Here is a 14,443-nt window from a genome sequence, read left to right as displayed (position 1 = left end):
TCTATAATGTATAATCACATAAAAACACATTTAGGTTAATATCTTTAACATAGCCTTTATATAGCACCACTTCTCATCGTTTTTTATTTCCCAGTTAGCTTTCTTATTATTCGCATTACTGAAGAATCTTAGCCGTTTGGTTTTTACCTCCTTTTAATCTATATCTCTTGTTTGATTTTTTTATTTGACGTGCACATTTTGTATGAAAGGCACTGTATAAATAAGGTTTATTATTATCATTATTATTACGATTGTTTATTATCAACATTTCTCTTTTAGGGGTAGTGTAGTTAAACATTTAAGTGCCAAATTCCACATTTTCTCTTGCATCTTTCCAACAATGCAGGTTATCACCGGAATGCATAGTATCAGCACTGTCAAACAAACAAAACAAAATAAAAAAAACCTGGCTCCCACATCCAGTCGGGGTGTGAGTCTCGCTTCGGTGAAACTGCCTGACAAACTACTCCACGAAGCACGTCCACACACACACACACACACACACACACACACACACACACACACACACACACACACACACACACACACACACACACACACACACACACACACACACACACACACACACACACACACACACACACACACACACACACACACACACACACACACACACACACACACACACAGAGAGAGAGAAAAGGGTGGGGCGCGCAAAGAGAGGCTGCCTGTAGCACTCCTGGGGTTCAAGGCGGGTGAGGGGCAAGTTGACTGACAAAAGGCTTCCTGTCGCTCAGACGAGCTATGCAGTTTAGCGGTCCTGCGTGTCCTGTCCGTACTGTGCATGCGTGTGAGCGAGAGAAAGACAGAGGCACTGAACAGAGAAAAGGGAAGGCGGTTGGGCGGGAGCAGAAAGACAGTGAACTGATATAAACTTTGACTTCTGGCCCCTCTCCAGAGGGAGCAGTATCTTAATGGTCTTGCTACGTGCAGAGCGTGAAGGGAGGTTGGCCCAGTCTGCTAGCGACGCCCTCTCTCTCTGCTCAGCTCACATTGGAGAGGCTATATGTATAAATACATTCGTCGTAGACAGGAAAAGTTGTGTTCGTGCGAGTGCTGTGATGTGTGAGGGTAGGGTGTAATGGCCAAAGGTGTGAGATCGCTGATACTTGGCACAACCCCGGAGGCAGCAACATCCCCTCGTCTTCTTAACGCGGAGCAGGGCCCGGCTTAACCCATTACAGGAAACACTCCAGCACATGCTTAATTATGGACCTGTGTGGATGTGCCAAGTGGGGGCTGTGCTAAAATACGGTTGCCAAACTCAACTGTCTGATCAAAATCACTGGTACCAAAAACCTTCTCACAGAGGTGGTATATGGACATGAATGCGAATGAGACTACTAGGGAAAGCTTACACTACAAATCTGTTTCAAAACCAATTGACATATTTGCTTCAAGTGATAAGCATTTGCTAAACCCAGTTCAGATTATTTCTATGTCAGGCCCTAATGAAGTGTTGAGCTCCTGTCTGCCTTTACTGTGATCCAGACCTGCTCTTGACCCCCTAAGAGAGCTTTAGACAACAACAAGAGTAGCTCAGACCCTAACCCTAACCCATGGACTCAACAACCTTCTTTAACTGCTTACAGATACCTACAAACAGTCATATAATGATATTAATGTATTGATTTTGGCACTGGCAACACTCTATATACACAGTAGAATCCTCACATTTGTACACTTTGGTGTTAAATTGACAGAGGATTTACAAATCCTGAGATTCCTGACAATGCTGATCCATTTCCTATACGTTATACCGTTGGACACTTTGAATGTGATACATTATACCATCGCTGAGAGAGAGCTGTAACATATCCTTCCCTTTCCATATACAGTAACTGCCAATATGCAGGAAATACTGGCAGGAGGCATAACTGAATATAAAGGACAAATCCAGACTAAATAACATCTAGGCTCATTTTCCTACTTATATTGATCCCAAATGGGGATCCATGGGGTCCATGCACCCTGTAGACAATATGCCTTCCGGTTGGTTCCAAGAGTTCTAGCGGAAGTGCTGCGTTTAACGGAAGTTACGTTAGGGGAAACCGGGGAAGCTCACTTACGGGGAAGCTCACACGGCGGAAGTTGAACGCTTTCTGCCTTATATTGTCACCAGGCTTTTCTCTTCGCAGATGAGTAAAGCCTGGCTACGCGAGGCTAGGGTCCATGGGGTCTATAATGCAGAAATGCCCCTGTTGTCCAGTTTCCCCAGCAGCGATAGTGTGGAGCCCATAAGCCTATATCTTTCATGCTATTTGTTGCAGTCATAACATTTTTGTTTTAAATCAGTCTGTAATTAGTTGTCATTACACACGCATCCATGCCATCGCTGTCCCCACTCAGGCTTAAAGGGCCACTTCACCTCTGGGACAACCCGATCTTATTTTATTGTTGTTTGGGACATGATCAACACAATCCTGAGTTATTTTTGTGTTCAATCTGTTTTGAGATATTTTAGTATTTCAGCATGACTAGTGATGCATTTTGCATCATCAGTGATGCGTTTTGCATCATATGATGCAAAACGCATCACTAGTACATGCTGGTTGTCCCAGAGGTGAAGTGGCCCTTTAAGAGATGTTATGCTCTTATGTGTTTTGCCAAGTACCGGAAAAGACACGCTGTGATTGGCCAGTACAGTCACTTTGATTGGCAGTTGTGCCGAATGCTCACCCCAAAACATGATTTATGAGACTGTGGCGGCTCATGAGGGACAACCAAGGCATGGATGTGTTTGTAATTACAACTAGTAACAGGCTCATGAAAGAATGTATCATTTTTGACCACAACAAATAGTGTAAAAGCTATAGGCTTACCAATCTATGCCAGTGGTTCTCAACCTGTGGGTCAGGACCCCCAGGGGGGGTCCCCAAATTATTTTGGGGTGTCCCCAGATGAATGTGCAACATTGTTTTCAACAGTAAACAAACCACCATAATGTGTAAGTGTATAGAGTAGTGATGTGTCGTTCATGAGTGATTCGTTCATAAGAATCGAATCATTAGCATGACTCGTGAACGATTCGTTCAAATCCCTGAAATGGGTCGTTCACACTTTCGTTCACACCCCCGCCCCTCCCCCTAATAGCCTCGGCCAGCAGACAGGACGCGACGGCGGGCTGTACTCACAACGTAATAAAAACGTGATTGTGTTTTTCACAGGACGATCGCGCTATGAACGAATCATTTGAACTAATCTTTTGAACGGATCATTACCGTGAACGAAATGATCCGTTCACTGAAATTAACGGGATTGCCCATCACTAGTATAGAGGGTATATGGACATTTCTAAAGTGACAATTTAAGGACTTTTTAATACCTCTAAAATTACAAATTAAACATTGGCCAAATTGTCAAACATTAGAGGCAAAAATTGTGAGAATAGCCGATCTACATGCTTGAGCATGTAGATCTGCTATTCACAACAGAACTGTGTAATACAATATGTAATTCCTCAACTCTTGTCTCGTCAGGGTGTGGGGGGTCCAGTTAAAATATGATTATTTTGGGGTTCATGGCCTCAAAGGGTGGAGAACCACTGCTCTATGCTATGAGGGCTGCTGGGGAAACTGGCCGACAGGGCAATTTCTGCCTAAAGCACACTTTTAACCCCACAGATTTGGCCACGATTTCAGTCAAAATGCGAAGTTTGCCAACTAATGCCAGCAGACTACAACATACTTTGGAGCTGTTGGAACTAGGCTGTTAGGTGTGAAGTAATTTGAGATGGATATACAGTAAGTAGAAAAATGAGCCTAGATGTTATTTAGTGCGGAGTTGTCCTTTAACCATCACTGGAGTCTGTAAATCAGCACTTTTTCCCTCAATGGAAGATATGAGGCGTCAGAAGCCTGGAGGAATTCCTCCCGACAACACTTTGACCTCTGACCTTTCTGTCCCTGTCTGTGCCTCCTTTCCTCTTGTCCTTTTAGTCCTTCCGCGTTCCTTGGTGGCCCTCATTAGGAGGCTGACCCCGCTAGCCACGCCATGTGTTTACATTCCAAAGAACCCGCTTTAGAGGCCAACTGGCATTCACACAGCAGAGAGAGAGAGAGAGAGAGGGACAGAATGAATGAGGGCAATGACAGGGAGAGAGCGAGAGAACAGGAAAAGCAAACCAAACTTTGGAGGTGGCAGTGAGTCACATGGATTGTGTTATTTTTGGCAGGAGGCTCGTCTGCCTTGAATAAGTGCTTGTGTTCCAGAAGAGATAGATTTGATTTGGCAATGGATCGGGGTGGAAAGTGAAAGCTTTCTCAGCGATGGGAAGCAGGACTTTGCCAGGGATGGGATGGATCGTGGATGTTGCAAGTAGAGATGGACCAATTGCAAAATTCTTGGCCGATACCGATCCACCGGTTTTATGAAGGTCTGACCTGCCAAAAACGATTTTACCGATACCGATTTCATTAGCTAAGAACTAGAAAATAGGGTTGCTCCAATACCCTTTTTTCAGGCCAAGTAGGCCTACAAGACATACTTCAATTGGAGTACCAATAAGCTAGAAGAACACTAATGCCAAATCAATCTCAACAGTACAATATCCAAAATCACAGACAATATCCAGTCTAATATGACCGTCTGGACTAGGCAGGAGGAAAGCAGGTGACACATGCTTTTTTCCCCCTTCTTTTTGGAGACGACATTGACACAGGATTATGGAATATATCCTTACATTGCAAAGGTAATCAGCACCATCTGTATTCTGTAGGCTGCCACTAAGTAGACTGGCTGCTACTTGCTAATGTTTACTTTAGTCACAGGACCAGAGCATCATGCTGTACAGTGCCATAGATACAACTGGCATAAAATCTGTATTTATGTCAGTGACCTGCCGGACGTGCCGGTCACCGATTCGGCCGGTTTGATATCATACCTGCCGATTTTTTATATTGGCCGATTCCGATTTCCATCCCTAGTTGCAAGCATCACCTTTACGACAGCACCCAAGAGTCGCAGCCTGGACTCCCCTGGAAGAGCCAGCCTCCTACGCTACTAGAATCTGTTGAACCTACAATTGTTTTTGTTCAGTTAAACTTTATGGAGTTACTTTTCATGTTTTAGCAGCTGTTTTGGATGAGGAATGTAAGTTTTCTACATGCTACATATCATCAGATGTCAGTTACCAGGGATGTATGGTTTGCATCAGCTACATTAGAGGTATATTGACTTATTTCCCAACGCGTGGTATCGCAAAACCCTAACCCTGGTGTTAAAATGTTATTGCGACCGTAGGTCGCATTTACTACTAAAACCTCCACCGGCTGTCTGTCCGTCAGTCAGTGAGTCACACGTCACACTTTTGCCCTGCTCATATCTCCACAACCCCCAGGTCCCTGGGGTACCCCCAGGTGTAAAAAATGACCAAATGTGCAAAAATGACCAAATGACCACCCCAACGGGGCTGCTCACAGGGAATTCCTGGAGACCACCCACTCCTGGTGCTCCAGAACGGATGCAAAAGTGGTGGCGCCCCCAGTGGAGGACCCCCTCCACTGCAGCTCACATAAAATGCCGTAACTCGGGCTAGGAGCGTCCGGGAGAGCCGGGGCCGGTACCTATTCGTCCGCCAAGGCAACGCGGAGACCCCACCCCTCATTTCTCACATGGCTTCGCTTATCTCCCGATTAGGGAGTCTTACTGGTACTATGATCAATTGCTCTTGCATGATGCATCATTTCTTGGCTGTTGTCTTCTCCCCCACAGTGATGATTGATTATAGGCAGGCTATTAGACCGGATCTAATCACTGAGCAGTAAATAGAAACCAGGTTTTCTGAAGGTGCTGCCAATACCTGGTGATGACACAAAGTTATTTTTATTAATGTTATTAGGTTTTTAAATTGTTTTACATTTGATGTCTTCACTATATGACTGAAGAACTTTAATCATATAGAATGTTTAGTTCTAACGTTCTAGAAGAAGAGGTTATCCTTTCAAACAGCAACAATATAAACACTTAAGGTGTGTCCATTTACTGACTCCATTACTAGCTTCACAGCAATTCTTCACTGCATTGTTGTGATGACATGTATTGTGTGCAGGTAAAACCACTGCACTGATCACAAAGATGGTAGAGAAGGACATTCACTACCAATTACCTTTGGAAGGAGACTAGGGATTCTGTGTGCTCATGGCATTTGCAGAATCTGAATACACGGTCCCTTCCCATAAAACGGCTACCACCATTCAAATTGAAAAGCTCTTATAAAAAAGGTGCACAGGATCTCTGCAAAAAGCTTTAAACAACTGTCCTAAAGCTGTTAGTGGGTTGGCTTAACAAAATTAAACGAAGCGGATAAAAGCGCCGAACTTTTTTTTAGGCTTCTTTAGGACCTAACGATGGATTTTAGCCTTGGGTACCAAAACGATGGTTTAGTGATATGTCATCATTTTTCACAGTTTTTTTGGGTGTTTTGGGGGGCCATTTCTAGCCCAAAGAAAGTTGTGCAAAACAAATGCTTGCAATGGATTCAGAATCATGACAAACCCCTAGTTGGACCCCTCACATCCTACTTAAAGCAGATTTTTTTCTGGGTATTTTCCTCCTGTATAGAAAGTCGATGGGAGCCCAATTGATATGGATAATTCTATGGGTAAACTTCAAAATAAAGTTTGGTACCCAAGGCTAGAATCCATCGTTAGGTCCTAAAGAAGCCTCAAAAAAAGTTCTGCTTTGTTTCGATAATGTCAAAAACCAGGGTTAAGCAACCACACTATGTCTCTAACCAGCATGCATGGACATTCACAACTGAATGTCACCATGACGAGTATATGTTTTATTTACTGCTGAGAACTATCCTAACAACCACTATGGTGTAAAGAGAACAATGTCATCAGCCAAAAAGGCTATAAAATAAAGCAGCAATCTCTATTGACCTTTTAAATGAAATGTTTTCAAAAGGCAGAGGGAAAACCTTCAAAAAAGTAATATGCAATATGTACTACATTTTTACATATAATAGTAATATGGTATAATATTAATGTTTTGTCATAGTAATAAGTTGCACTACTCGTTAGTCGTTACTGGGTAAAGTAATACTATTACAGTAAGTAACTCATTAGTAAGTAATGTTACTGCCCAACATTGAAAAAGAAAACTACAGAATACTGTACTCAGAAAACCCCATGTGTGACATCTTTTACAACCATTTCAATGGTTAATTAGCCTACGTTTGGTTAGCATATTAATGTAGCACTGAATGGGACAAAAGGGAAAGCTCTGAGGGGACTGCTTAATGGAAAAGATGCTTATCCAAACATGAGTACAAAGTAACAGTTAGGACAGAGACCCTATAGTGTTGGGGAGTGTGGGAAACGTTATAGTATAGCTCGCTGTTTAGCGCTGTATAGCTAGCTGTTTTATCGGTCAGATAGGGATGCAGCCAACCGAGGAAATCCCTGTGTAAAGTATTGACCTAGTTTATTCTTTTCTTTCGACAGCAGACAAAGAACAATAGAAAGATAGTGTGTCAGTCTACCTTTAAATCTCACTACATCACAGGAGAAATACAGACACGGCTTGTCCTGGTAGGTAGGACTCTCCGGGGCATTGACAAATCTGTGCAAATTTAAACACCCCCCAAAAGCATATCACGTTATTAAACGAAAGATAAAATAATATAAGTGCACATGAGATGAACCAAGTGGGCTGCTAAAAGGCATCCAATGAAATCAGCTCACAACTGAGATCCACATAGATAAAAAGAGGCCTCTGGTATCCTCTTTTCAATTGTGTCAAGTGTAAAAAATAAAAAATAAAGAAAGGAAATCACATTGGATGAGGAGGCTTTAATATTCCTACCCAAGAGGTGTCTATTGTTTAATTATATCAAATAAATGATAATAAAAAAACATTGATCAATAATCAATTCCATGGGCATGTCATATAGGCAAAACAACAACTTCAAAAGTGTTGTAACATTGCCGATCTATCTAAGCTAGTGTTGTAACATTGCCGATCTATCTAAGCTCACAATATGTCAAAATGCTGCATTTTGCATTACGCTGATGTACAACAAATTAGAATAGGGTTAATCACTTTGTTGAGTGGTTAATCGATTTGATGATATACAAAATATTACAAAATGTATAAAAACATAATTAAAAAATAATAAATGAATGATGAAAGTTACCAATATAATAATTGCTAATCGCAGTGGTAACGTACCGGCCCATCACCGGAGTCCAGGTGTTTGAATCCACCACTGTGCGAGTGTGCGTTCAGCTTTGTAAGGCGTCAAACACAATTAACCTGTGTTCCGGGAAGGGAAGACGGGACTCACGGGAGGGTGATATTTGTCACTGCACATATTTCTACTGGCTGGGGAGACACCCGTCACCTGGAGTGTTGGGTGGGAGGAGTAGGACGGAGACGAAGTCCTCCCGGTGGGCGCTACTCAATGGAAGGTGAGCCAGCACAGGCAACACACAGTAGTTTGCATTAATTTGCATAACAAATACATTGGGGGGAAAAATGGATCAAAATAATTGATACTCTAAATTAAAAAATAAATAAATAATAGGTAAATTAATCGTTGCTGCCCTATACTTGATTGTTAACACGAATTATATGGCATAACATAAGTCATGTGCATGGGTCTTGCTAAATCACAGACAGACCACTGAGACCAGAGGCCCAGTGCACTGCTGCTACACCCCTGCCTGATTAAGAGACAGAGAAAACTAGCTCTTTAGGCATGCTGCACATCACATTTGGTTGTCCTGACTCTACCACAGACAGTAAGTAGAGCGATGTTGGAAGATCAGTCAGGCGAAAGGTGTGAAAAAGTTGCTGAATGCAGCACTCTACAGTGTTGGTATGGTCCCAAAACAAGAAAGCTTGACATTCGCTTACAACAAACACACGAACATGCCTGCAGGCTTAACGGCAGGGCTTACAGCATTGATACTGTACAATCACATGAATTCATGTCATTAGAAGCGGTTTGAGAAACCGTAGCAAAACACAGATGACAACTGCACAGCAGGGGGCTTAAAGGAGAGACACATGGGCTATACGTTAAACGTATTGCGGGCGGCTGTATTTAGTGTCGGCTTTATGTAATGTTGATTAGTTAAAACGATAAACACCACCGCTGTGCGTGCAGCGCAGTGTGTACACACAGCCATCATGTCATTTTGCTAACCAACTAATGAGCCATATCTATTAGCTAGAAGGAATTGGGGCACAGGCTTTGTATTCTGTCACGTACTCCAGTTATCCAACTGCATCAACCTGACCATCGTCATTGGCAATAATTGATCACATGGTTAATCTATGCTGTATCCATTGTGCCACCAGTTTGTTGGAGAATGAACACAAACAAAGTGAAACTTTTCTAGTATATCTAGAATGGCCCATCACCTGTTGCACCAGTTGGATTATACCGACCTTATAAAAAGATTTAAGCAGGAGAAAGAGCTTTATACAGCATATAAGGCTTTGTATTCATTTATAGCAGCTGATGAAGTGCATATCTGTGGTGCATAGGGCTGGATTTGCGCTCTCGCCCTCTGATGATTTAACCAGCTCTAAACACTTGTGCTTAGAGGGTCAACATGTGTGTTCATTCGCGAATAGCAATTTCGGATAGTGACAATGTTGTTTATACATGCATGCATTCGTGCATTAATACTCAATATATTTCCAGGAACTTCTTCTGGTGTTTGAGACAAACATTCTCACACTCACTCACTTTCCTCCGTATCTACATTTGGAACCAGTGTGTCATTTTGAGCCACCATGCAGTGCTCTGTAGAGATATACTCAGTATGTAGACAACATTTATTTTCCACCATTACCACCTCCATTGCGATCCAGAGAGCTCTTCCCCCTCTCTGCCACATCACAGCGATTGACGGACAACAAACAATGTAAATAATCGCTTAAATAATCGTTGGTTGTCGAGCCACGCCTCACTACAACAGACGGCCATGTACACACTACAACACATTTTCTGCCATTGATGCTTTCCAACACTTGTGACGTCAGGCCAGTGTGTGGGGGCCTTAATATGATAGTCACACTGATATACTTCACGATCAGTGATAGTACTTTCAGACCCATGCAACAATCATGCTTCAAAACGCTGCCACATAATGGTTTTGATGGAGTTTGCCCTTGACATTGCGGCAAGGAGGCGTACTGTAGTATCAAGGGCAACATCACCAGGTTCCTGAACAGCTTCCAGCTGGCTGCCACTGAGACTGCCGAACAAGGCATGATCACCGCCTGTCATCAGGCTGGACTTGGACTTTTGCTCTTCCTCATTGACCCACCAGTGACAGTGCTCTGCACCTGAATCCCATGTACAGTACAACAGAGCACGTCGCTGATATTTATTATTCATGTACAGTATAATACGTACTATGCGCACACACCTTATGTCTAACCCAAGGTACCTACCAATATGCCATGTTTAAATATGCCATGTATAATATGTAGATGAATTGTATTTTATTGATCTTTCTCCTTCTTCCCCTTGCTCCCCTGCCCCAATTCTTCCTTTAGTCTTTTTATGGAAATAACAAAAACGAATTTCACCCACCGTTTTACACCTGTAAACCTGTGATGTGACAATGAAGTTGATTCTGATGTTGCGTTTGGGAGAATGGAGCACTGCATGTAGAATGACTATAATTTCACTTTGTAGAAGAAATTATTGCTTTAGGCAGGTATTCTCTGTTCCATCTCAGTTGTTAGCTTATTATTATGCCCTCGTCCTGATTCTTCTTTCAGTAAGCTCTACAGCTGCAAGCAGTCAAAACAGAAGACCTCTTTCTCAAGGCCGTACCTGGAACATGGCCAGGGACTGCCTGGATAACCATGGCATAGTAAACAGAGGGACAGTCATGTGCTGGAATTTAGTAGAAAGTAAAACTTAATTTTTGACTCAACTCTTGCCATTATAGACTTCAGTTTCACTACTGACCCACTGTTCTTATTGTGCTCACTGCACATGAGAATAATATAAAAAAATTCACTCTATTGCATGTCGGTCACTCACAGTGATGCACAGACTGCACAATTACACACCAATTAAGATTCTCCGGGACAATAGCATACACTTTTATATGTTACATTTTTAGCATTAAGATCAAGACCTTTTTGGGAGGTCAGCTGTGACTTCTGTGATGTCAAATACAATTAGGTTCTGGTCTATCAGTATCTGCAAGACTGTGACCTTTGTTATTTAGTTTGTATGTAATAAAAAGAGGTGTTGGCTTGCATAAGATGTTTGCGTTACTTGGAAGAATAGACTGAATCATACAGCCTATTATTGTATATACTAGTCTGCTGTAGCAGCCAGGGAGCTGTCATCACATGATTTCCTCTTGCTTACTTACATGAATCTATAAAATGTAGGTCAAATATCAGTTTCCTTAAGAAAGCGGAAATCTCTCCTGCTAGAGACACCTGACAGTAAATATCTTTGGCACTGTTATGCCCCCTCTTCACTAGGATTGGATATGTTTGGGAGTTGTTGTCTGGGAGAACATTTTGACAAAAGAAAAAAGAAAAAAGTTTTTTCCGCCCCACATTTGAACCTAATGACCCATGTATAACTTGGGGGACATAATTTATTAACATCTCAAAAGTTAATATTTCATGCTCACTACTACTTTATGCTAGGGATGCACGAGATGGTCCGGCATTGGATCAGGAGGTATAGTGGCCGCTTGGGAAACGGAAGGTTCCCAGTTCGATCCCAAGCACCCCCCAAGTGTCCTTGAGCAAAACGCTGAACCCTCAACTGCTTCTGGTGACAGTGGTGAGCAGCCTGAAGTAACTATGTGGACATATTTATTTATTAAGGATGCATGATACTGTTTGGACGTTTAAAAAAAATATATATATATCAATCACAATATTTATGTTACTCAGAATAAAATGTATGTTGTTGAATACCTAGATATGGAGCTGCTGTACAAAAAAACAGTTGGTAGGTATACAAACTCACTGTATACCATAGACTTGAGTATAACATGCCAACCTTTTTTTTAAGTAAATTTAAATATCTAGACTACAGGGTTTATTCAGGTTGTTTCTGACAACACACATGCTAAAGTGTCTTAATAGGCTACACAGGGTCTTCTTCTCAGTTCCTTTTTACATTATTAAACAGGGTCTTCTCAGTTCCTTTTTACGTGTGGACTAATAATTATTCTGGGGAAGAATATGGTGTTCTCCGTTTGAGTAATATCACTTGACCAAGCCTTTTTCTTACATCTTAAGTAATAAAAAGGTGTGCTGCCAGACTGATATCAGTCAGCATGTATAGACAGATAAACACGCTGCTATGGGATCATTATTGGTATTGACTGATACTCAAGGATGCAGTATCGTTATCGGTATCCAAAGTGAAACAGTTGGATTGGGACGGCCCTATCTCTATCTGGAATACTTTTTATTTTTGTGAGAATAATCCACATTTTATTCTAAACCAATCTGTGGTGCCTGAACCATTTATGCTCCTTGTGCGCATGAGGACTCTGAAATGGTCTTGTCTTGCATGTCTCCCTGCACTTGGTTTCATGTCTCCCTCTTCCTATAAAAAGAATAATAATAAAATAAATACCCCAAATAAACGTTTTTGGGCATAAACTAAACAAACCTTTGCTACACTCATAAGAGAGGGGTTTTTATCTCAGTGGGTTTTCTCAATTTATTAAACTCCCCAATATGAATGTGGCAATTATCTTGTTCAAATTCAAGACTGCGTTGGGATTTATGGTGCTAATGCTATGCAGTTAAAACATAAATTAGAAAATAGGTCTTTCAAGTGTCATGAAGCAGTTATATCTGCCTGTCAGCTGCATGGGCAGGACATCTCTCCCTCTAGTCTAGACCCCTGGCTGTGTGGTGGGCATGTAACAGCAACGCCAGGGCAAGCTAGTGAACACAAGATGCCTTGTGGGAAGCACAGCGCTGACTCATAGCAACTGGTCACACATGGACCTGTGTGTGACCGGAGATGACCTAAGCACCTATTGTTCTGGCCTGTCAGATGAGTGTAAATAAATATAAATAAAAATGTTTATATTTTCGTTGAGAAAGGTTGACAGATGCACATACTATCAGTGCCTCTGACAAAGTATATTAGTTTCTCACTTGTGTGTAGGACTACCGTTTGAATCACAGTATTTTTTAAACACCTGTCCTGCACACCATTCTCATGGATGCCAATGATACTCAGATAAATGGCACTGTTGGCACATAACAGTATTTTCCCTGTAAGCAGCGCCGCCCGTACATCGAATGCTAATAGGTATCTGGGAAAGAGTTTGGCCGCATACTTACTTTCGTCCTTCCATTTATCGTGTAGTTTCCCAGTTTACCGTTACAATGTCTAACCAGGTCGTCCATGCGACTCATTAGGTAACGGATCTTCTCGCAGCCCGGCTCCCGCCCTTCTATCCACGTTATTTTGTCCCCTCGGATGTCCTTCGTGGAGTCGCTCTTTTGGCTGACGAGCAGACCGTCCGTGAACTTGCCGGCTTCGTGCAGGGCCTTGACGTCCTCCAGAATGCACTTCCCCGTCTCCAGTCCCAGAAAGTTGTCCACGACGCATATGCCGTGCTTGGCCATGCACGGCGCGATATATTCCACGGCGAGTTTCTGAGGGGACGGTCTGGTTTCCCCGTTGGGTTTGCCGTTATTAGAGTCACCCTCTGTCGCTTTATTGTCACCACCACCAGCAACCCCGGGCCATTCCGCGTTCGTAATAAACCCTTTCATTTGGGTCCACTGTCCACTGTCCAGGGCGACGCGCTCCTTTTGTCCCTTCTTGTCCCCTGCTGCTGCTGACGGCGTGGCCTCGCTAGGCGCAGCCTGCTCGGTCTGTTTTGAAGCGGGCTGCGTGCTCTTGTTGTCCGGCTCCTTGCATTTGAGCTTGTGCTCCTTCCAGTGCTGCTTCTGGTGTGCCTTGCTGCAGTAGAAGGAGTTTCGGCAGCGGCCGCACTTCAAGAGGTTCTCCATCTTCCCGCAAAGTTCGCAGTACTGTCGCTCTCGCTCTCGCTCCAGTTCACTCTGCGTATTGTCCAGGTCTGACATTTTGGAGGAAGACAAACGTGCGCACTGACTGCGCCTTTAATTCCCAAACCCTGTTACACTACAGACAAGACAAGAGAACTTTGTGGAGTCACTGTCCTCTCCGCCACGCCACGCTACGCCACCGTCACTCTCCGAGTCTGACGAGGAAAAGAAATCCTCTCCCCGCAACTTACTGAAACCAACTGTAATCTTGTCCCGCGTGTTCCGACCGTCATCATCGCCTCCTTCGATTAATCAAATGGTAACAAATAACACACCCTGTCCGTCCGAACGCACATTTTCATGAGAAGATTTTCGGGCGTTTTTAGTCATCGGTGCGACTCGGTCGCATGGCGCCGTCCTGTGCGCTGCGCTGTGCTTC

The 14,443-nt window shown here is 43.0% G+C and overlaps 1 protein-coding gene across 1 annotated transcript in view; it reads right to left on the bottom strand.

Annotated features, from left to right (window-relative positions):
• Nucleotides 1–14,402, bottom strand: part of egln1a (egl-9 family hypoxia-inducible factor 1a) — a 29,421-nt gene extending 15,019 nt beyond the window's left edge. The window contains exon 1 of the mRNA XM_080739871.1: nucleotides 13,330–14,402. Within this exon, the coding sequence (XP_080595997.1) occupies nucleotides 13,330–14,082 (753 nt within the window). The 5' untranslated portion in view covers nucleotides 14,083–14,402. The remainder of the gene's footprint in view (nucleotides 1–13,329) is intronic.
• Nucleotides 14,403–14,443: the final 41 nt, after the last annotated feature.

Source organism: Nannobrachium achirus, assembly GCF_963921795.1.
Source record: "Nannobrachium achirus genome assembly, chromosome: 13".
NCBI lineage: Eukaryota > Metazoa > Chordata > Actinopteri > Myctophiformes > Myctophidae > Nannobrachium > Nannobrachium achirus.
This window is presented reverse-complemented; position numbering and strand designations above follow the sequence as displayed.